This window comes from Anabrus simplex, chromosome 7, assembly GCF_040414725.1.
Source record: "Anabrus simplex isolate iqAnaSimp1 chromosome 7, ASM4041472v1, whole genome shotgun sequence".
Classification (NCBI taxonomy): Eukaryota; Metazoa; Arthropoda; class Insecta; order Orthoptera; family Tettigoniidae; genus Anabrus; species Anabrus simplex.
The window spans coordinates 121,954,058-121,977,748 of record NC_090271.1 but is presented as its reverse complement, the minus strand read 5'-3'; the positions used below and the strand labels follow the sequence as shown (position 1 = coordinate 121,977,748).

General features: G+C 37.3%; 1 protein-coding gene across 2 annotated transcripts in view; it reads right to left on the bottom strand.

Moving 5' to 3' along the window:
- LOC136877344 (saccharopine dehydrogenase-like oxidoreductase) overlaps positions 1-23,691 on the bottom strand; it is a 191,276-nt gene that overhangs the window by 148,639 nt on the left and 18,946 nt on the right. The window contains exons 1-3 of one of the 2 annotated variants that reach the window (XM_067151305.2): positions 19,099-19,136; positions 15,794-15,989; positions 863-1,050 (exon numbers count right to left, since the gene is read on the bottom strand). In XM_067151305.2, the coding sequence (XP_067007406.2) occupies positions 863-1,050; positions 15,794-15,977 (372 nt within the window). In that variant the 5' untranslated portion in view covers positions 15,978-15,989; positions 19,099-19,136. Of the gene's footprint in view, positions 1-862; positions 1,051-15,793; positions 15,990-19,098; positions 19,137-23,691 lie in introns of those variants that run through there. The other variant, XM_067151304.2, reaches the window with a different exon arrangement.

Here is a 23,691-nt window from a genome sequence, read left to right as displayed (position 1 = left end):
AGACTTCCGTAACAAACAGCCTCGACTCTTGCAAAGTACGATATGCCGTGAGATCAGCTATTCACGCACCCAACATGCCAGCAACACTTGTGAAACAAATGACGATTGAGCATTCGCAGTAGCGGCTTTCATATTTACCGTATATTTACCCATATTCTTTGATTTACCGTATTTCATTACCTTAAATTTCACGTTTACATGCCACTGTAACCGTATTGAGAAAAAAAAAATCAATCTTGTTTTCTAGAACGCAACTAAAACAAAATAAGACCTGAATGCCCATTTACATGCACTATATTGAGTATGGTAACCGTATTCAAATCTATTTCAATACTCCATGTGAACGTAGTAAATATTTACGAGAATGAACGACTTGAATTCCGCACGCAAGATTTAGAACCAATATTTTGGGGGAAAAAGTGCGGGCGGTATTCGGGATCATACGGTACCTCTATGGATTTTCTAAATTTGTAAACAGTCCAGGTAAAATGGAAATGAAATAGCGTATGGCTTTTAGTGCTGGCAGTGTCCGAGGACATGTTCGGCTCGCCAGGTGCAGGTCTTTTGATTTGACACCCGTAGGCGACCTGCGCATCGTGATGAGGATGAAATAATCATGAAGACAACACTTACACCCAGCCCCCGTGTCAGCGAAATTAACCAATGATGGTTAAAATTCCCGACCCTGCCGGGAATCGAACCTGGGACCCCTGTGACCAAGGCCAGCACACTAACCACTTAGCCATGGAGCCATGACACGTAAAATGGAATATTGGCTAGATGTAACATATGAAACATAGTTTCAGACACATCAATAAAAGCAGGTCTTTAAAACTATATCAACTACCAGAATATTCCTTACCTGAGGTTCTCCACTGACATCTACATGATGAGCACCAGCAGCAATACAAGCCTTGACAACAGGTTCGCCATAGAACCTATATGGTCCAGCACAATTAACTATCACACGAGCTTGCTTGGCCATTTTGAGGAGAGAGTCCTCCTGAGAAACATCAGCTATAATGATGGGAATTTTCCCAAGATCCTCCCCTGAAAAATATTAAAAGTAATTGGAATTGTTTGCATATAATAACAATGCATCTAAAAAAAAATTAATACTACAAAAGAGAAAAGAGGAAAAAATAAGGTTGAATTATTTTCATTGTGCAACTAAAATTCTCAGAAAATGTGAATAGAGGAATGTTGAAAATACAGTACGTATACCTATACAATATGTTCATCTTGAAAGCCTCTGTGAATTTACTTAATGCCTCCACAATCCCCTATTTGTAACTAGCTCAGAAACCTCGTTTAGTTCCATACCTCTCGTCCTTAAATCACTAGAAACTGAGTCTAATCATCATCTTGGTCTCCCTCTACTTCTGTGCCCTCCATGACCAGGTCTATCATTCCCCTTGATAACCTATCCTCTTCCACTCGCCTCATATCACCACATCAACGAAGCTGGTTTGTGTGTACTGTTTCATCAATCAAGTTCATTTATAACTTAGCTTTTATCTCTTTATTCCAAAATACCCTTCTGCCATTGTTCCCACCTGTTTGTACCGGTGATCATTCTCACCACTTTCATGTCTGTTGTGAGCAAAATATACTGAGTCCGCCAAGTTTTCACCTCCTGTAAAGCAAATTTGGACTGAAAACAGACCATTGTTAAGATACTTTTGTCCAGGACATGACTTCTTTCTTACAGAATATTGTTGATCGCAACTGCAAGCTCACTACATTAGCTTTGCCACACCTTAATTCAACAGCACTTACTATACTACCATCATCACATCATCGTTGACCAACTCCAGTTTCCCAGGTGTGGTATATGAGCCCCTTCCATTTTGTTCTGTCCATAAACCATTCTTCGTTCACAATCCGCTCTCAATCCTGACCTCTCTCCTCTACATCCTTCTTCACTAAGTCTGTCCATTTTTCTCTAGGTCTGCCCACTGCTCTCTTTCCCCTGATTTCTCTTTCATACTCCTTTCTTGCAGACCCGTTTGCACTCATTCTTTTCACATGACCAAACCACTTCAGTCTTGCCTTTTGGATCTCCTGGAGTAAAGTCTTCTACGTCTTCTCTGACTTTTTAATTCCTGATTTTATCCCTCCTGGTCTTCTGGATCATTGTGCGTAGGAACTTCATTTCTGCTGCTTGGAGTTTTGAGTTGTCCTTTCTTGTTAATGTAGCAGTTTCCAGGCTGTATGCAAGGATAGGGGTGTAGTATGATTTATACAGTGTCATCTTGGTTTTGAGTGGTACTTGTTTATCCCATAGTAGCTGTCTTACTTGGAGGTAAAAATGTATTGCTTTGCTGATTTGACTGTTTACTTCATATTTAGCTAAGTTATCCTTGGACATTATACTACACAAGTACTATACTACCATCCCAGGAGAAAACACATCCTAAATACTTGGAATGATCTACCGGTTTCAGTTTTCTATTCCCAATCTGACATTCAATTCTCTTAGGTTTCTTACCTACTGATATTACTTTAATTCTGGAAAGGCGAACTTTTCATATCATATTCACTGCACCTATTTTGAAGTTCGAAGACGTCAGATTGTGCACTTTCAGCACAATATGCCAGTAAGACCAAATTGTTGACATACGCCAAAATGCTTATAATATTTCCACTTAACTGAAACCCACCCTGCCACTTTGTATCTTTCAGTAGAGCATCCATGTAAACTATGAACAACAAAGTTGAAAGATTACCGCCTTGTCTAACCTCTGTAAGTACCTTCAACCAAAAACTCATTTTACCATTAATCAACATAAATGTCTCCGATTACTTTTACTAATAATCTACTAAATCCCTCAGTATGGTTAACATCTTTCCCCTCCATACTTTGCCATAAGCACTGTCCAGATCTGTGAAACATAAATACAATGGTCTATTCCTCTTGTAGCACTTTTCAATTAACTGATGCGTATTGAAAATCTAGGGGTGGTCTGTAACAACATTGGCCTTCATACCTCACAACCATTGATCACACCCTCCCTTCCACAATACACTGAACACCTTGCCTGTTATACTTGTTAATGGAATACCTTGATCATTTTTGCAATCATTCCTATTCTTCCCTTGCTTAATCAACAGCTGCAATTACCACATTCATCCAATCAGAAAGTATCTTACTAATACTCCATGCTAATCTTATTACTCTATGAAGCCATTTCATTCCTGCATTTTGCACTCAGAAAAAAAAAAATTCTCATTTCACTCGCAAGCCTCAATCTCACTATAGTGTATATCAATGAAACCGTGACTGTCAGACAGAATAAAATACTTGTAAGTGTTACCAGATTTTTCTGTCATGTTCTGTAAGGACTGGCTCCCAACTTCAGGAGGCAGAGTTCTTATTGCTGCAAAATCAGAGTAATTCAACAAGATGTCCTAAGTTGGAGTTGACCACTGAAGGCATGTGGGTAGAAATTGTGTGTGGTAATAATTAGAGGTGTTAGAAAACGTTAATTTTTGAAAATTTATTGATTTTAAATTCCAAAGGTGGTGGTTTTTGTGGGGGTTTTTTTTGAAAAAATTAACTTTTGGAAATCAAACAGGTTTGTACAATAAGTGCATTTAAGACTCTGTAAAATTATTAAAACATCAATTTAAACAAAGAAGCAGGTAAACCATTTAACGTGCCTATGGAAGGATGAGAGCACACTTAAAAGAAAGGAACATTTTTATTTTACATTCACCTCCATACAGCAAACTGAAACACATTTTAAAAGTTACTTTTTTTTTTTCTTCAGTGATACATATAGTGTGTTCCAGTTGTCTATACCTGCAGAAAGATTGTTTACTACATCAGGGCAAATAATATAAAACAAAAGAAATGCTTTGTCCCCAGGAAGGGTCAAAGTGTTGCTTCTTTAAAATGGAAAATCAAACTTGCTGGAGTTAAGATTTATTATTATGCAGAAACACCAAGGGACAATACAGAGTGTTAAAATAAAATGTCCGCTAGTTTAGGAGGTGATATTATTAAATAGGTTACAAAGATAACAGTGGAAAGCAGGCATGAAAACTTGCAACAGTGACTCACTACGGTAGCTTGAAGTGGACTCTAAAAACTGGTCATCAACAGCTGGGAAGTAATACAAAGTCAAATGTGAATAATACTCAATTATTTTAAGCAAAGATGGCTGGAAGAGGCAGTATTTGCACTACCAGTATATATAGTTGTAATAATTACAGACAGAAAAGTGCATCAAAGTCTTTCTACAGATTTCCAAAAAATAAAGAAATGCAAGTATGAATTGAAATGTTAGGTTACATTTCTTTATGTTTACACAACGTCAGTTTATATAGAATACTTCATTTTATGGCATAAGAAAATTAAGTTCTAACTGATATTACTGACTTTATTATATGCAAGTACTAGGTTATTTGCAGCAGACCTGAATGATATATTCAAGAGAGATGGACCAGAACCTTTCAACAAAAGTTACATTGTATATTCCCATTATTTTGTGCAGAAAGACTTTAGAAACATGAATTCAGTAAGTCAGGAGTAAGTATTTCAAACACATTAGGATTTGAGAGGATGTAGACTTCATATAAGACTGTTCCGCACCATTCATCATAAACAGGTCACATAACATGTCTTGATATGGAGCTGCTCCATGCACTGGCCAGGTACATTATGTTTACTTTTATGATTTTTATTACCTGTTAATGATGTGTCAAGTGAATTTTAGTAGATTTCTTTATTGCGACGTTGATTGATATTTTATGAACTATTTTGTAGTTTTAGAGTTACTGCTGTGTTTTTAATTTAAAGTTTTAAATTTTTTAGGTTTCGCATGGAGCTTTGCCCTTGTTGCAGCCTATATTGTCTGGAAAGTACTTAATCCTTTCAAACAAGTTATAACTATATCTATTTACACATCACAATATAGATATGATTGTCATTGTGACTGTCACCAATCACAATATTTAAAAATTAAGAGGGTTCCTCCTATTCAATACAAAGATATTTATTAATATGAAAGAATCACATATCGTTCAAATGAGGTACTAATTTCGGCACCAGATATGTGCCATCATCAGCCACAAAGTCAAATCGGGCAAACACAATAAAACCCTAAAACAACTTTATACACACTATAACATCTGCATGGATGAATATGAAATGTTGTTTGAGTCATCAGTCCATAGACTGGTTTGATGCAGCTCTCCATGCCACTCTATCCTGCGCTAACCTTTTCATTTCTACGTAACTATTGCATCCTACATCTGCTCTAATCTGCTTGTCATATTCATACCTTGGCCTACCCCTACCGTTCTTACCACCTACACTTCCATCAAAAACCAACTGAACAAGTCCTGGGTGTCTTAAGATGTGTCCTATCATTCTATCTCTTCTTTTCGTCAAATTTAGCCAAATCGATCTCCTCTCACCAATTCGATTCAGTATCTCTTCATTCGTGATTCGATCTATCCATCTCACCTTCAGCATTCTTCTGTAACACCACATTTCAAAAGCTTCTATTCTGTTTCTCTCTGAGCTAGTTATCGTCCATGTTTCACTTCCATACAATGCCACACTCCACACGAAAGTCTTCAAAAACATCTTTCTAATTCCGATATCAATGTTTGAAGTGAGCAAATTTCTTTTCTTAAGAAAGCTCTTCCTTGCTTGTGCTAGTCTGCATTTAATGTCCTCCTTACTTCTGCCATCGTTAGTTATTTTACTACCCAAGTAACAATATTCATCTACTTCCTTTAAGGCTTCATTTCCTAATCTAATATTTCCTACATCACCTGCCTTCGTTCGACTGCACTCCATTACTTTTGTTTTGGACTTATTTATTTTCATCTTGTACTCCTTACCCAAGACTTCATCCATACCATTCAGCAACTTCGAGATCTTCTGCAGTCTCAGATAAAATAACAATATCATCGGCAAATCTCAAGGTTTTGATTTCCTCTCCTTGGACTGTGATTCCATTTCCAAATTTCTCTTTGATTTCCTTTACTGCCTGTTCTATGTAAACATTGAAAAGGAGAGGGGACAAACTGCAGCCTTGCCTCACTCCTTTCTGGATTGCTGCTTCTTTTTCAAAGCCCTCGATTCTTATCACTGCAGACTGATTTTTATACAGATTGTAGATAATTCTTCGTTCTCGGTATCTGATCCCTTTCATCTTCAGAATCATAAATAGCTTGGTCCAATCAACATTATCGAATGCCTTTTCTAGATCTACGAATGCCATGTACGTGGGCTTGTCCTTCTTGATTCGATCCTTTAAGATCAGACGTAAAGTCAGTATTGCTTCACGTGTGCCTACATTTCTTCTGAAGCCAAATTGATCTTCTCCCAACTCAGCTTCTACTTGTTTTTCCATTCTTCTGTAAATAATACGTGTTAAAATTTTGCAGGCATGAGATACTAAACTAATGGTGCGGTAGTTTTCACACCTTTTCACACCTGTCAGCACCAGCTTTCTTGGGAATAGGTATAACAACATTCTTCCGAAAATCGGATGGGACTTCTCCTGTCTCATACATCTTGCACACTAAATGAAATAACCTTGCCATGCTGGTTTCTCCTAAGGCAGTCAGTAATTCAGAGGGAATGTCATCAATTCCAGGTGCCTTGTTCCTATTGAGGTCACTCACAGCTCTGTCAAACTCTGACCTCAAAATTGGGTCTCCCATTTCATCAGCATCAACAGCCTCTTCATGTTCCAGAACCAAATTATTTACATCTTTACCTTGATACAACTGTTGGATATGCTCCTGCCATCTTTCTGCTTTGTCTTCTTTCCCTAGAAGTGGCTTTCCATCTGAGCTCTTAATATTCATACACCTGGATTTCCTTTCTCCAAAGGTTTCCTTGATTTTCCTGTATGCAGCATCTACCTTACCCAGGACCATACAGCCTTCGACATCCTTGCACTTCTCCTTCAGCCATTCTTCCTTAGCTACCTTGCACTTTCTATCCACTTGATTCTTTAATCGCCTGTATTCTTTTCTGCCCTGTTCATTTCTAGCATTCTTGTAGTTTCGTCGTTCATCAATCAGGTCTAGTATCTCCTGAGTTATCCACTGATTCTTAGTTGATCTTTTCTTCCTTCCTAACATTTCTTCAGCAGAACTACTGACTTCATTCTTCATGACTCTCCACTCTTCCTCTATAGTGTTTCCTTCAGCCTTTTCATTTAGTCCTTGTGCAACATGTTCCTTGAAACAATCCCTCACACTCTTTTCTTTCAACTTGTTTAGATCCCATCTTTTTGCATTCTTTCCTTTCTTCAATTTCTTCAACTTCAGATGGCATTTCATGACCAACAAGTTATGGTCAGAGTCCACGTCTGCTCCTGGGAAAGTTTTGCAATCCAACACCTGGTTTCTGAATCTCTGCCTAATCATAATGAAGTCTATTTGATACCTTCCGGTGTCTCCAGGTCTCGTCCACGTATACAGCCGTCGTTTGTGGTGTTTGAACCAAGTATTGGCAAGGACTAAATTATGATCAGTGCAGAATTCAACCAGCCGACTTCCTCTTTCGTTCCTTTGTCCCAATCCAAATTCTCCTACTGTATTACCTTCTCTTCCTTGGCCTACCACTGCATTCCAGTCTCCCATCACAATTAGATTCTCGTCACCTTTTACATATTGTATTAAATCTTCTATCTCCTCATATATTCTTTCGATTTCTTCATCATCCGCTGAGCTAGTAGGCATATAGACCTGTACTATTGTGGTGGGCATTGGTTTGGTGTCTATCTTGACGACAATAATTCTTTCACTATGCTGGTCGTAGTAGCTTACCCGCTGCCCTATTTTCTTATTCATTATTAAACCAACTCCTGCATTTCCCCTGTTTGATTTTGTGTTGATAATTCGGTAGTCGCCTGACCAAAAATCTTGTTCTTCCTGCCAACGTACTTCACTTATACCAACTACATCTAACTTTAGCCTATCCATCTCCCTTTTCAGGTTCTCTAACCTACCACAACGATTCAAACTTCTAACATTCCACACTCCGACTCGCAGAATGTCAGTATCCATCTTCCTGATGATCGCCCCCTCTCGTGTAGTCCCCACCCGGAGATCCGAATGGGGGACTAGTTTACCTCCGGAATATTTTACCCGGGAGGAAGCCATCATCAGTATATCATCCATACAGAGAGAGCTACATGTCCTCGGGAGTTAGTTACGGCTGTAGTTTCCCGTTGCTTTCAGCCGTGTAGCAGTATCAACACAGCTAAGCCATGTTGAGTATTATTACAAGGCCGTATCAGTCAATCATCTAGACTGCCGCCCTTGCAACTATCGAAAGGCTGCTACCCCCCTTTCGATGAACCATTCGTTAGTCTGGTCTCTCAACAGATACCCATCCGATATGGTTGCACCTGCGGCTCGGCTATCTGCATCATTGGGACACGCAAGCCTCCCCACCCCGGCAAGGTCACATGGTTCGCAGAGGAGGGAATATGAAATATGACTTTAAAACAACTTTAAAAACACACTATAACATTTGCACAGATGAATATGAAATAAAATATTATTATTATTATTATTATTATTATTATTATTATTATTATTATTATTATTATTAAAGCGTCTTTATTGTCAAATCAAATCAAATCAAATCAAATCAAAATCTCTTTATTTGCAAATGAGGTGTCTACCTCGGTGGCAAATGGTACACTAAAATACATTATTGTCAAGCACTAAATATTAAATTAACAAGAGAAGAAAATTTTTCCTATAATACAATATTATACAATTTACGCTAACAATGTTTTCTATTAAACACACAGCTCATCCTTAATAAATTTATATTGTTTACAAAATTCTACTTATAATATATCCTGTCCTACTTACAAATATAGTCAACTGATATACAGTATGTGGAATTACTTCAAATGATACTATACAACTGTATACAACTGTATTGTGGCGAAGTTAGGGCTCCCGGCCCTTTCTTACACTTAACCACTTCATGTATATACAATGTATATTTTACATAAAATTTAAACATATGAAATCTTTACAACCTAAAGTATAACTAAAGCAACTAAAGTATCACTAACTAAACTAAGGTGAGTAAAGTATAACTAAATTATATACAGGAACACATTGCAATAAACAACCATATTCACTCTCATTCATGCATCCCATTCACACTCAAGAAAGACTGGAAGTGCTTAAAAGATGACGCTGGCAAAGGATTTTAAATTTTGTCTTAGATTTAGCTTCCCTGATGTCATTGGGGAGTTCATTCCACCAGCTCGTGGCGGTGATAGTGAACGATCTGTTGTAGGTTGCGGTTCGATGCACAGGAATTTCTAGCGTACAGCCTGACCGGGTATTGACCAGGTGCAGGGAACTAAGGTAGCGAAATCTGGTGGATAGGTAAGGAGGAGTGTTTTCAGAAAGCACTTGATACACCAAAGTAGTTGCGTGGAGTCTACGTCTGTCATTCAGTCGTAACCAAGATAATTGTGTATAGAATGGGGATACATGGACGTATGGTTGTATGTCGAATGCATACCTGATGCATGCATTTTGGGCACTTTGCAGTCTCATGCTTTGCTTGTTATTGATATCAATAAAAACTGTATCACAGTATTCGAGAATTGGAAACAAGAGTGATTGAATGAGCTTTATTTTCAAGGACCGAGGAAATATATTTTTAAACCGCTTCAGAGGATGCAGGCTTTGATATACCTTTTGGCACACTTTCATCACATGTTGCGACCAGTTCAATGTTTCGCTTATAGCCACACCAAGATTCATAACTGTTTCACAAAATGGAATAATGGTATTGTTTAGTGCTACAGGAGGAATTTCGTATTGTTTTAAGACGTGTAAGTTTTTTGAAGTACCAATGATTATTGCTTGCGTTTTAAGTGGATTAATTTTGAGATTGTTACTCAATGCAAAATTACTTATGAGACTTAAATCAGCATTAACTTTTTCTACAGCACTCTGAATTTTATCAGTTCTTGAGTGGTAGTAGATCTGCAGATCATCAGCATAAAGATGATACTTGCAATGTGTAATCGATTTGGCAACATCGTGTAAGTAAATTGCAAACAGCAATGGTCCAAGTACAGACCCTTGGGGGACACCGAGGGGTTTGTTAAGCCACTCAGATCTGCTATTATTTACTTTGACACACTGACAGCGATTTTTGAAGTACGAGCTGAAAAAGTTTATTGCCGTCTTGCTGAAATTTAATGAGTCCAATTTTGAAAGTAGCAGTTGAGGAACAACAGTATCAAAAGCACTAGAAAAATCAAGTAGAACCAGTACAGTCACTTGTCGAGTGTCCATTGCCTGTCGGATATCATCGGTTACTTTCAGTAGGGCAGTCGTCGTGCTGTGTCCTTTCTTGAAACCAGATTGGTAAGGGTCAAGCAGTGAGAAGTTAGTGAAGTAAGTGAGGACTTGTTCGTGAACCAAGCGTTCTAGTACTTTTGAAAGGGGTGGGAGAATGGATATAGGGCGATAATCTGATGGTAAACTAGGAGAATTCTTCTTAGGAATAGGAATGACGATACCGTGCTTCCACACAGTTGGGAATACTCCCTGTACAAGGCAATGATTAAATATATGCGTCAGAATAGGTAATGTGGCACCAATAATATTTTTTATGAAAGATAATGGTATGTCGTCATTACCCGGAGCATCAGACTTGAGGGAGTAAATTACACGCTTCACATCGTTCGCCCCAACTTTTTTGAAAGTGAATTTTACTTGATTTACTCGGGAATTAGCATTTATGGCGTTAATATCATCATCAGTTAGGTCATCAACTGGTTGATGATGATGATGATGATGATGATGATTATTATTATTATTATTATTATTATCATCATTATTAGGATAGTTAGCATCATAGTCATTATTGTCAGTAATATCATTATTAGTGTATGCTGCTTTCGTAAAATGAGAATTTAGATCAAGTGGTATACTGGGTGTTTGCATGGTCAGGCTGCGACCTATACCCATCTGATGCAAATCTTTCCATATTAGTGCTGAATTTCGTCTGTTTGTTATCTCTTGAATATATTTATACTTGCTGTTACGAATTAATTTCTTAACTTGATTTCGGAGAATACGGTAATTTTCGAAATCACTAGTGCTTTCAGTTCGCCTAAATCGCCTATACCAAGCATCACGATTTGCCATGACCGACTTAATTTCATTTGTTAGCCAAGGAGACGAAGGGTGAGAAACTCGAATTTGCTTCTTCGGAGCGTGTTTGTCATACAGTCCTAATATTAAAGAGTTCAGTCTGTCAACCTTATCATCAATGTCATTAGTCAGTAGAATGTCATTCCATGGCAATTGATATGCTTCATTTCGTATTATCTCTTGATATGCTTCATTTCGTATTATCTCAGTATTAAAATGCTTGAAGTCTCTTCGCATTATGTACCTGGTTTTGTACTTTGGTGCCTTGAGAGAGTAACATAAGTATATGAGATCGTGGGTCGAAATACCTGGTACAGCAAGCTGTCCATGTTTTACCACTTTCTGCGGATTGTTTGTTATAATAAGGTCAATCAGTGTGTGAGACGTGTGGTTTATTCTGTGAACATGGTTAGTCGCATCTAGTGTCAGTATGTTGTAATCCATGCCATGGAATAAGTTTTGTAAGTATGTTGATTCGTTACTTGTAACTAGTAGATTAGTATTGAAGTCACCAAGAATGATTATGTTTTCGTACAGCGGAGTGGTAGATATGATATGATATTTCATATTTCGGCGGTCGGTCGGTCAGTCAGTACAAGTTATTTTATATAGATCATTTGACCAGAGGTGCTAGCTATGTCAGGGCAGAGCATTAAAGATATGTTATTAACACTTTCGTGAAAATTCAGTATTAGCTATATATTGAAATAAATGATGAAAAAACATACTTTTTCTATGATGCCCCTAACTTGATCAAATCACTGAGAAACAATCTGAAGTATAATTTCAACACAGGAGAGAAAATTCATAGTTGGTCTCATATTAAGGAATTTTACAACAAAGATCCAACCATTGTGCCCAGACTAGCCCCCTCTCACTACTGGGAGTGTGTTTAACCGTTCGGACTTTGAGTCATTCTGCCACTTGTGGCATAAAAGTACATGTTCAATTAATTTCCTATCATCATCTGCTGCTATTATAGCTGATTTTATTGAAATGTGTTGACATATTTCATATCTTCAATTCCTCAAAAGCAACATAGAAAGCCCCCTTTGTAGAATTTCTGATCATTTAGAAAAATTGGCAGAAATTGAAGAAAGTTTAAAGCACATTGTAGTGTTACACTGAGGTTCTATTAGTAAACACAACCCACTATCCATTCAAAGTTGGAGAGATGATATCACTGCTCTTAAGTGTTTATGGTCAGATTTGAAAGTGTGATTTGATTTTCAATTTTTCTTCACTAGAAGGCTGATGCAAGATTGTCTGGAAAATACATTTGCCATTTTAGGGGTAAAAGGGGAAATAATGTCGCTCCAGATTCATCTAAATTTTGCAGTGCATTGAGAACAGACTGTTATCATAAATAACTTACTATCCCCATTACAAGATAGCAATTGTGAGGCTGATGCTGCGGTATTCCTAACCAAATACAATTATTTGAAAATGAATTACACTATGAACGTAAGATTAAATAACAGAGATAATAGACCTAACTGTAATGAGATCAATGACAATTTTGTGCAAACTACAGAGGTAAATGCAGACAATTATGTTATTGGATGGGCAATCTCAAGATTGCCACACTATGACAGTAAAAGTGTTTTGATGCCACTTGAACAGAATTCCCACGACCCTGAAAACTTCCACAAATTAATGAAGAAATATGAATCAAGTAACATGATAATCCACAATGAATGTGCTCATTTGTTAAGTTGTCCAATAGTTTTCAGAATAATGTAAAAAAAAAATGAGTGAATATGTTAGCATAGAGGGTATGTGTAACAATTGTTATATTTTTATTTTTTTTTTTTGCTAGGGGCTTTACGTCGAACCGAGACAGATAGGTCTTATGGCGACGATGGGATAGGAAAGGCTTATGAGTTGGAAGCAAGCAGCCGTGGCCTTAAGGTACAGCCCCAGCATTTGCCTGGTGTGAAAATGGGAAACCACGGAAAACCATTTTCAGGGCTGCCGATAGTGGGATACGAACCTCAATTGTTATTTCTTGTTGGTTCTTAAATACTCTGCAGTCCTCAATAAAGCCTTCGCAAATAAAACAAATGATCTCTACATATCAACAGGGAAAGAAAAATGTTAATTACATAAAGTAACACACATGTGATTTCATGTGAATGTGCATGTTGATCTAATATGATACAGTATATAATTATGGTATGTGCACTGTTGTCATTAATCTCTAATTAAAAAAAAAAAGTATGTCTGTATGCTTAAGAGAATTTAATGTAAATATGGATGTACGGCCTATAGTTGTATGTTATTGTTACATCAATTTGTCATGTCTAAACTTCAATTTACAGAAAATAACATGTAAAGAACCTATTTTTGAATATATATAGTTGTCACTTTTCATGCCTTAACTGAAAATTGTAGACAATATCACAAGTTAAGTGTAAGAGTGGCTTTGGTTTAGCTGTAGGCCTAAAATGGATGTCAGTTTTCATGCCTTTATCTCATGACTAATAACATTTTCTAACCCCAAACCAAGCATTTTGTACTTGAAAACCTGTTCCATAATTCCTTTAAAACTTAAAAGCAGTAAGTTTTTATATACAAGTGAAATTTCAACATCCCTGCTTCAGGTATTGTGTCATAGCAGCCAACACGAGCAAACGACACCTGCAAATAGTTATAACTGCGAGCCAATGGATAGAGTTAGCGACCCTGTCTCACCTGCAACCAATGCACTTTTGAGAGAGTTTCCGCTATTATGTTTGTAACCTATTTCATAGTATGCATCAAAACAAGGAAAAAAGTCTCAAACATAGGTCCTAAAAGACATGCATTCTCAGATCAGAACACTTGTTCATAGGAAGTGCGTACATGTCATCATTCATGCATTCTTGACCTACAATAGCAGCAGATGGCCCTTCGGCTCATACTACTATTTAATATGATACTGAAGGAAATCAAAACTGTCTGTTGACCTCGAGGACCAATGCAACAACTGTGCTCATATCCGCAACCAATTTTTTTAAAAGCTAAGCTATTTTTACCTGACTGTTGACATTAAGATTACAGTCATGAGCCCTCGAGTTTTACATGGAATCCAAACCACAGGGACATGACTTTTCATTTTAAAAACCCACATGCATTGGTCGGGATTCAAACAGCGGCCACTTTGGTGAGTAACCAGATTGTTCTTTTCATTCCGTTTCAGGGATGTCAACTATTATTATCCAGTAGTCTGCTGTTATTGCAGGGCTGAGAAATACTTTGCCATGAATGATATTACATCAGGCACATCCTATGAACACATGCTCAGATCTCAGAACTTATATATTGCAGGACCCATGTTTATTACTTTTTTTTCTTGTTTTGATGCATACCATCACCACCAAAAATATTTCAACATCCTGCATATTATATATAATATTTGGTTATATCTCTAAGAAAAATTATTATTATTTCTTCATACGTAGGCCTATTATACTTGGTGCATCTGTAGAATAGAGTTCAATTATATAATATTTATTTTTTGCATCCCTTACGTTCCTCAAACTGAAAAATAAGTATTATCTATATGATTTCTCTCAAATTATATTAATAGCATCTGCCTCTGAACTGATTACTGAAGAAAATAATTCCTTTTGATAGGTCAGCATTCAGAACATCAAATATGTGTCGTTGCACAATTGTGAGTTGTAACCTCAATTGGTATAATTTGCTAACAGGCCCTACATCCATTCATCATCACTGCATTCTAAAGTGTTATACAGTATGCATGTAATGTCTAAATAACAATACAGCAACTCCACTACACGTAAAGGAAAGTGGTGAGTGGAATAGAAGTTTCGGAGGGAACTATCGTTCTCCCGCCAATCTTTCACTTGCAGATGTACTCAGAACCTCTGACAGAATGCCCAGGAAGCTTCGGTTCTGCTCTGTTAATTCCCAGCACTATCATGGGATAACAGCTGTTCACTACCAGCCACAGCACTAGTAACTTTATCTGTGTTTGCGATGGTTATCCATCAGTATAATCATTTCAACAGTCATCTTTTAAGTCATTGTCTAACGAGACTAATGACAATGTATCATAGTAATGATTACCCCTCATGAAACAATACAATTGATCATTCTTGAATTTACACCAAACAATTTTTTGAGTATCGGCTTGCAGACAATGACTGAAAGGTTTGGTGTTCTTGCAGGCCAAGGCAACGGGTTGACACTCTGTAGAGCACCTTGGGTGACAGCAGTGGTATGAGGACTAGTGTTATCCTGTTGGAAAATACCTACTTGAATACGGCGAATGAATGGCAGTATAACCGATTCTATCATCAGTGTGACGTACACACTTATACCTGGATCTTCCAAGCTAATTTTTAACAGCATCATTAAAGTATTACAAAATTATTGAATTTTAACTTTTCATTCAACTTTAAAATATTCAGTTGAGACCTGCGCGGCCCACAAGCTATCGAGACTTTGACTGTCGCCCGCGGGTATGAAAAGGTTCCCGACCCTTGCTTTACACTACCTCTAATGAAATTAAATTATATCATTAAGTTCATAAACATATCACACTAATTTAAGAAATCAAATATAAGAAATGCTTGAAAAATGCAATGCACATAGAAATAATAATCACCTGTTTTCTTGGAAATATCTGCAAGAACTTCTTTCAACTTGCTTTCATTGCGGCCGGCAACACCCCACGATAAGTCACTCTTCTCCTTTGCAAGTTTTATAATTTCCTGAACAGCACATTTACCAGTAAAACCTGTGGCTCCAAAGATGACAATATCTAATTTTGGTTCTTCAACTGCTGCCATTTTTTTGATATTCTGAAAAAGTTAAAATCATATTATAGTAAGTTATACACAACAGAGAACCAAAAAAAATTAAGAAATAAACTTACACAGTTCAGAGTTGTTAAGACAACTATAGAAAGATGCAGATCATTAAATATTACCAAGAGTTAAGATTTATCTGATAAGAAATATAACCAAAATAACCATACCTGCCGCAGCAGTAATTAATGCATGTGGATGTTACTGTGACCATTAATTAGAAACTTCATCAATATTTATACCAATGATGACTGCACCAAGTTGCAAATTCATTTTAACTGTGGGTCTATCAGCTCCATACAATGGTGCAGCTAGTGACAAAAATAGCCTATGTTCTTACTGGGCCTGTGGTAAAATGAATGTACTTAAATATATTTCTGTCTAGGATGATATTATTAACTTTATTGGCCATATTGGACCACTTGATCATCCATGTTCTTTCAAGGTTGTACTGTTTGATTCTTCTTATCTGCCCAGTACTTCTTCATTTGTTCTGATCGCAGTGTTCTTAATTCGTGTGAAATCTCTACAGGCCTTCTCTGCATCATTTCAGTTGAAAATTTGTGATTCTTAAGAAGGGTGGTAATTTTATTCTTGTTCTCTGCATCTGTAATTTCGAGTCCAACTGTATGGAGATCCTTTTGAATTTCTTTGATCCAATGCCCTCCTGTCTTCTTTCCCAGATTTCTCATCACTAGTTGTCGTAAAATCCTGTTTTCTGGTAATTGTAAGATGTGAAAGAAATAAGAGATTCTTTTCTTGTTCATCGTGCTGGTAACTGGGTCAATCTCTCGATAGACAGTTTCATTGGGGAAGATTCTCCACACTCCTTCAACCTGGTACTTTTTATTTATGCAAGTTCTAATAATTCTTCTTTCAGTTTTGAGGAGCTGATCAGTTCTTTCATTTTTAATTTGGAACAAGGTTTTGCAAGCATAACTAGCTTCAGGCAAAGTTACTGTTTTGTAGTGTTGGATCTTAGTGTCTACTGACAAGCATTTTTTGTTATAAGTTGACCAGGATAGAAATTGTGCCTTTTTTCATTTTGTTAGTTCTATTTATCCATGTTGCTTTCTCACTTAAGTTGTGCATAATGATTTCTCCAAGGTATTTAAATTGTAGGACTATGTTAATTTTTTTATCATTTATAATGACTTTGGCACGATCTCATTATTCTCAATTTGTAATCCTATTTCTAATGCAATTTTCTGGAGACTGGTGATCTGAGCACGGACTTCTTCCATGTCAAGGGCTAAAAGAGCTAAATCATCTCCAAACCCTAGGCAGTTTGTCCTTATTGAGGGCTTTGCCCCAATTTTGATTTTAGGTGGGTTTTCTTTTTGCCAAATTTTCCTGATGTAATCTAGAGCCACATTGAAGAGCAATGGGGATAATCTGTTACATTGTCTGAGACCTGTAATTATTGTAAAAGCATTTGACATTTCTCCCCTGAACTTTACATTTGAAATTGTGTTAGTTAAAGTTAGTTCAATAATTTTTGTAAATTTAGGATGAAGGCCATATGATCTGAGGTTTTTTAAAAGAGTAAGTCAGTGTATACTATCATAAGCCTTTTTGAAATCTATGAATGAAATTAACAGCTGTTTATCTCTGTACTTGTAATATTCTATTATTAGTTTCAGGCTGAGAATTTGGTCTGGGCAACTTCTGTATGGGCGAAATCCTCCTTGGTATTCTCCAAGTTGTGGTTGCAGAATGTTTTTTATCCTATTGTAAATAATAACAATAATAATAATAATAAGAAGAAGAATAGTAGTAGTAGTAGTAGTAGTATTACTGTGCAGTACCAGATTAGAATCTTCTTATAAGCTATACCTCTATATGGCCCTCCAAACTTTTCTTTCTGAAAACTCCTTCAGTCACTTTGCATATGCTTTCCTGTCCTCAGTGAGGGCAGCACAACTCTAGTAAACCTTTCTGCATAGTCCTCCCATTCCAGCCTTGGGCATTCTCTTCCTCGTGAAAAGAAAATCAAGCGTCACATCTTGTTGGGATCTATACGTATGGCAAAATAAAATGAAAGAAGCTCTGGCAAGATAGAGCAATTACACTGAGTACAAAGTAAAGACTAGTCCACTCACTTGTCTTCTCAATCTTCACGTATGGATGTGAGACTTGGACCATAAAAACAGAATACCACTATGATGCATCAATGCCCACCAGTGCCACCTCTATCTGGGAAATTTCTAGGAAGTGTGATGACTTTTGCTGATGGACTCAATTATGGGACATTGATGAGAATTTTGGATTGGGGTCAAGCTCAGGAGTGTGTTAATTTTAGGAGTGGGGGATACTGGTGCATTAACATAATATATATTCCATGAGCCTTCTGGTTCAGTAGCAAGAACAAGTCATAAATAAATCACCACTAATCAGTCCAGGAATTATGGTATTAACATGAACTTGATGGGCTTTTCACATGCCAAATTGAAGTTTTGGCCAATTTTGGTGCTCTCTACTGAGTGTGCACAGAAACACAGACATCCAGCCAATCCCAAGCCATTCATATTGATTTATATCGGTAAAGCAAGATCTCCAATCCTGATTGCCAACTCTATTGCATACATTCAACATGGTTAAGCTATATTGCTCAGCATATATGGGTTATGTTGTTCAAAAACTAAGCACAGTTTGTGAAGAGGAAAATGTGTTAGGTGAAGCTGAGGTCACTGTTAGTGCCAATATACATGAACAGTAATATGAGAGACGTGGGAAAATGAAAATGTAATGACAAACTGCGTCAAAAGTTTAATAATCTCTTTGGAAGCTGGAGATAGTGACAGTGATATACCGTTGGAGGTTTTCAGTGACTCAGACCAGCAGTGTGTCCCCTCTGTAAACCATAACCTCCTTCTTCAGCCATTAGCAGCAAGTAATTTGTCATTTCCTCATTCTCTTTTATTCTTAATCCTTTATATTTCTCAATTCAGTGATCTAATATTGTTAGTAAGTGTATACAGCATCTATTAAGTTTTAGTGTTGTCACAGTAGTGAAGTGCTGGCGATATAGGTAAGCCGTTGGTCATATGGTTTGCGAATTGTCAATTTGGAAGTAAAGCTGTATGGAATATAGTACACCTACTTTTGCTCTTGCCACTCCCAAAACTGGTATTGCAGCATCCTCTTCTACCTAGATAAATGAAATTATATCAAAATACTTTCACGGAAAGAAGGAAAAAGTTGCAACATTATGGGATTCATATGTGGTTACATCAATACCAATGCAGAAGTAGTCTCTGGATGATTAAGTAGCTCATAATACTGTATATTTGCAACAAATACTCCTGTTTGTAGTGAGGTTTTTTTTTTTTTTTTTGCTATTGGCTTTACGTCGCATCGACACAGATAGGTCTTATGGTGACGATGGGACAGGAAAGGGCTAGGACTGGGAAGGAAGCGGCTGTGGCCTTAATTAAGGTACAGCCCTAGCACTTGCCTGGTGTGAAAATGAGAAACCACGGAAAACCATCTTCAGGGCTGCCGACAGTGGAGTTCGAACCCACTATCTCCCGAATACTGGATATTGGCTTTGTAGTGTTTAACATCCTCGATTTAAGTGACTTATGCGACAGCTTAGCCCAGGTTACATCCCTCCAAACAGAAAGAAAATTAGCGTGTCTTTATTAGAAACTATTTATGAAGAAAAGAAGAAAAAAACTTGTTCCTTTATCTTAAAAAAAAAAACTGAACTATGTGCCTATGGTTTAATAGTTAGTCAAATATTTACAATGAACCTATAATAAGCTATGCCTTACAGTTACCACCAAAACAGGCAATGTTTATTTACTGGACACCACTGCTGTTAAACATAATGCTGCCAAAATATCAAAAACTGCATCTTCAACTTGAAAATTATAAAGATTTGTATGTCATCATTTGCGAAATGTAAGAGAACATTTGATAAATGTAATAAAGTCCTTCAGAAATAATCACTAATGCATGTTACAGAAAAATCTGGTGTAACAAAACTCGTGCTTCCAAGTAAAGTGTGCTGGAATACCATGGTAGGTTGCCTGGAGACACATCTTAAAGACTGGCCAACTCTGTTAGAAATTTGTGAAGAAAACTGTGGAACTATTGACAAAGCAGTGCAAACAGTTTCTAATTTTGTATTAAAACAAAATGTAGAGGATATTCATTTAAAGCCTATTACCACTGTATTTGATACCATTCCAAAAAACAACTGTACCATTTCCAAGTCAGTAGATACATAGAAGAATCTTCAAATGGGATTTGAAGCTACAAAGAACAAACATGTCACATTAAAAAAAATTTGAAATCAGAGATTAGGTTTCTAACACCAGCTCATTTCTTAGCTTAGATGCTGGATCCAAACGGAAGGAGTTCAGCACTGGATTTAACTGAAGAAGAAAAGAAAGCAGCGTTTGTATTTGGAAAGTCAGATGTTCTTCAACAGGTTACAACCTGCAAGTGGTAGAAAAGTAAAAAATTAAAAAAAATGATAAATTTCAGGACAAAGTTTTTCTCATTACTGAGCAGTTACATACAGCACAGGTTTCTTAGCAAGTGATGAAAAAATCCTTTATGGGTTAGTGCATTAAAAGTATACAACCGATTAAGCGTAGAGAAAGCATCTAAGCTTACGCTTCTGTTTAAAGTATTTATAGCTTGGAACACAATATTACAGGTCTCCAGGTCACGCGTAGTCAGTGTGGTGTTGTCCAGTTGAGCTGATGTTACTTCTCTTTCTGCACTACAATAAAGCGCTTAAAAGTTTTCATGCCTGTTCCTATTAAGAGGTAATATGTCTATACGTCGCTTCTTAAATTAATGTTCGTGAAGAAATGTGCTGTGGGGCTGATGACCTGCATGTTAGGTCCCTTCAAACAACAAGCATCATCATCATCATCATCAAAATGTGCTGTTTAAAAAGAAGTGGTGTTTTTGCCCACCCAACGTGTTTAGCTATGAGTGTTAATGTGTTCAAGCTACTCCCAGACTCGGGAACAGTGGCTTCGAACCACACCAATGACAGTCCTGAAGCAAGTGATTACCTGGCATTTGCACGCAGGGGTGGTGTGAAGGGCTGATTTATAATACATGAACTTCACACTTAAAATGCATAAGGATCACATCTGTTAAAAAAGGAAATCAAAATTACTTTAAAAATATACTCTGAAATAATTTCTGTATAGTGATATTTCATTAAAACACAATTAAGCTACATTATTTACTAAGAGTGTTTTGTCATAAAAAGTACATAAGCTAATTAACGAGTGCCCTCTTTCCAGTTACCCCTAAACTGGTAGAAAAGGTTATTCTATTCTGTTCTGTACAGAAAAATCATGAAAAGATAAATTAACAGGATATTAAGGCACAGAAAATTTGTAATTTTTCTTCAAAATTAGGTCAATTTACATTCAATTTTCAATTTGTAATAGAATTAAATACAACAGTGAGAGTTCATTTCGATTCGTTTAAGGATACAGCATAATAAAACGAAGTGTCAACGACTAAAAACAGAATTGTAAACATTCACTGAACTGAACACAATGGAAATGAGGAATATATTTATTTTGCACCGATTATCTTTATTTCCTCATGCATTGGTATTGATGGTACAACAGATGCTGATGATTATGATGTTTATTGTTTAAAGGGGCCTTACATCTACTGTAGGTCATCGGCCCCCTAATGGTACGAGATGGAATGAAAAGGGATGATGACATTTTAAAATATATCCATCATCATCATTGTACAGTTCCAGCTTCCCGGCTACTATTAATGAGCCTCTTCCACTTCTTCCTGTCCATATACAACTTCTCATGGAGAACATCATCCACTGTCAACTGGATCAACCTTGATCATGTCCATCCATTGGGTTTTAGGTCTTCCTGGTCTTTTCCCCTCCACCTGTCTTTCCAAATTTATTCTGGCTATTCTTGTAGGCTCCATCCTCATCACATGCCCTACCACCGTAGTCTGGATGTGCCGATTCTGTCTAATAGGGATGTCTTTATTCCGGCTTCATTCCTCACCTCCTCATTTCTTAACTTGTCCATCTTGGTCTTCTGGATGGTGGATCTAAGAAATTTCATCTCTGATGCTTGCAGTCCTGATGAATCTCTTTTTGTGAGGGTGCACGCTTTAATGCCATAGGTCAATATTGGCATGAAATAGCTGTTAAACATCATCAGTTTGGCCGCTTTTGGAATAATCTCGGCCCATAAAAGTGTTGGTAGAATTCTGATCCGTTTTGCACTCTGTAATTTCCTTTCTGACCAAATTATCACTGGAGATTACACTTCCAAGGTAAGGAAAACTATCCACACACTCTAGCTTGTGGTCTCCTAGTTTTACACTTGCTGGATGCCCTTCTCTGTTGACTGCTATCACTACTGTCTTGGTCTCGATGATGTTCAGGTTATATTCCTGGAATTGGGATTTCCATACGTTGAGTTGGGTCTGTACTTCCTCTTCTGTTTCACCCCAATTCATGATATCATCAGCAAAGGCCACTGCATTCAGTTCACCTAACCTTTCCTTGACGTTCTTCATTATGTTGTCCATAACAGTGATGAACTGTAGTGGGGAGAGCGCACTTCCTTGCTGAGCTCCACTCTTGGTCTCAAACCATGATTAACGACCTTCCGCAATTTGTACACAGCTAGTACAGTCTTTGTACAACATCTGAATTTTCCTTACCAGTCCTTCAAGCACATTTCTTTTCCTCAGGCACTCCCAGATTTTATCTCTTATAATACTATCAGAGGGCTTCTTTTATATGTCCAGGAATACAACGACCAGGTGCTTGCCCTTCACCCAATACTTTTCCATCAGCATGTGGGTGCTAAAAATTAGATCCATTGTTGATCTGTTACTTTGGAATCCGTATTGCTCCTCCTCTAACTGTGGTTCAATGATGGTTCTCAATCTCCTTTCTATGATCTTCTTTAGAATTTTTAGCCCATGAGACAGCAGTGTTATTCCTCTATAGTTGGTGGGTTTCCATCTGCTGCCTTTCTTAAACAGGGGAATTATAATGCCTTTCCTCCAATCTGCAGGTATTTTGTTGTCTGTCCATATGGCATTTAGTACTCTGTGCAGCCACTGTATACCCTGGATGCCTGATGCCTTTATCATGTCCGCAATCACTTCATCTGCACCTGAAGATTTTCCTTTAGGCATAGATTTTAAGACTGTCTCAGTTTCTGTTCAAAAGATGGGAGGTTCCTCATTGTAGGCTTGAATTTCTGGTTCTGTATTTTGTTCTTGAACTGGTCTATTCAGTAGGTGGTCGAAATGGTTCTTCAGGACTTCTCTCATGTCACTTTCTGCCCTAACCCGATTTCCATTTTCATCTTCAAGTGCCTTTATGGTATTCATTGGCTTCCTTTTACCTCTGATAACAATATACACTAGTTTCTGATTGCCTCTGCTGTCTTCCTCCAGTTTCTAAGTGAATATATTCCATCCCTTGGTCTTTTCTTCTGTAACTGTTCTTTTAACGTCTAGTTTCTTGTTTCAGTATAATTGTTCGAGATTTCTGATCTTTGCCTCATCTCTAGTAAGATCCAGTTAATTTTTCTCCCGATCCCTTTCTTTCCCTGATTGCTGCTCTCACTCTTTCATTCCACCAAGGTGTTTCCTTCTCCTTTGTCTTCATACTTTTTTTCATACTGGTTCGAACCTTGGGAAGGCAACGGGGGTAATG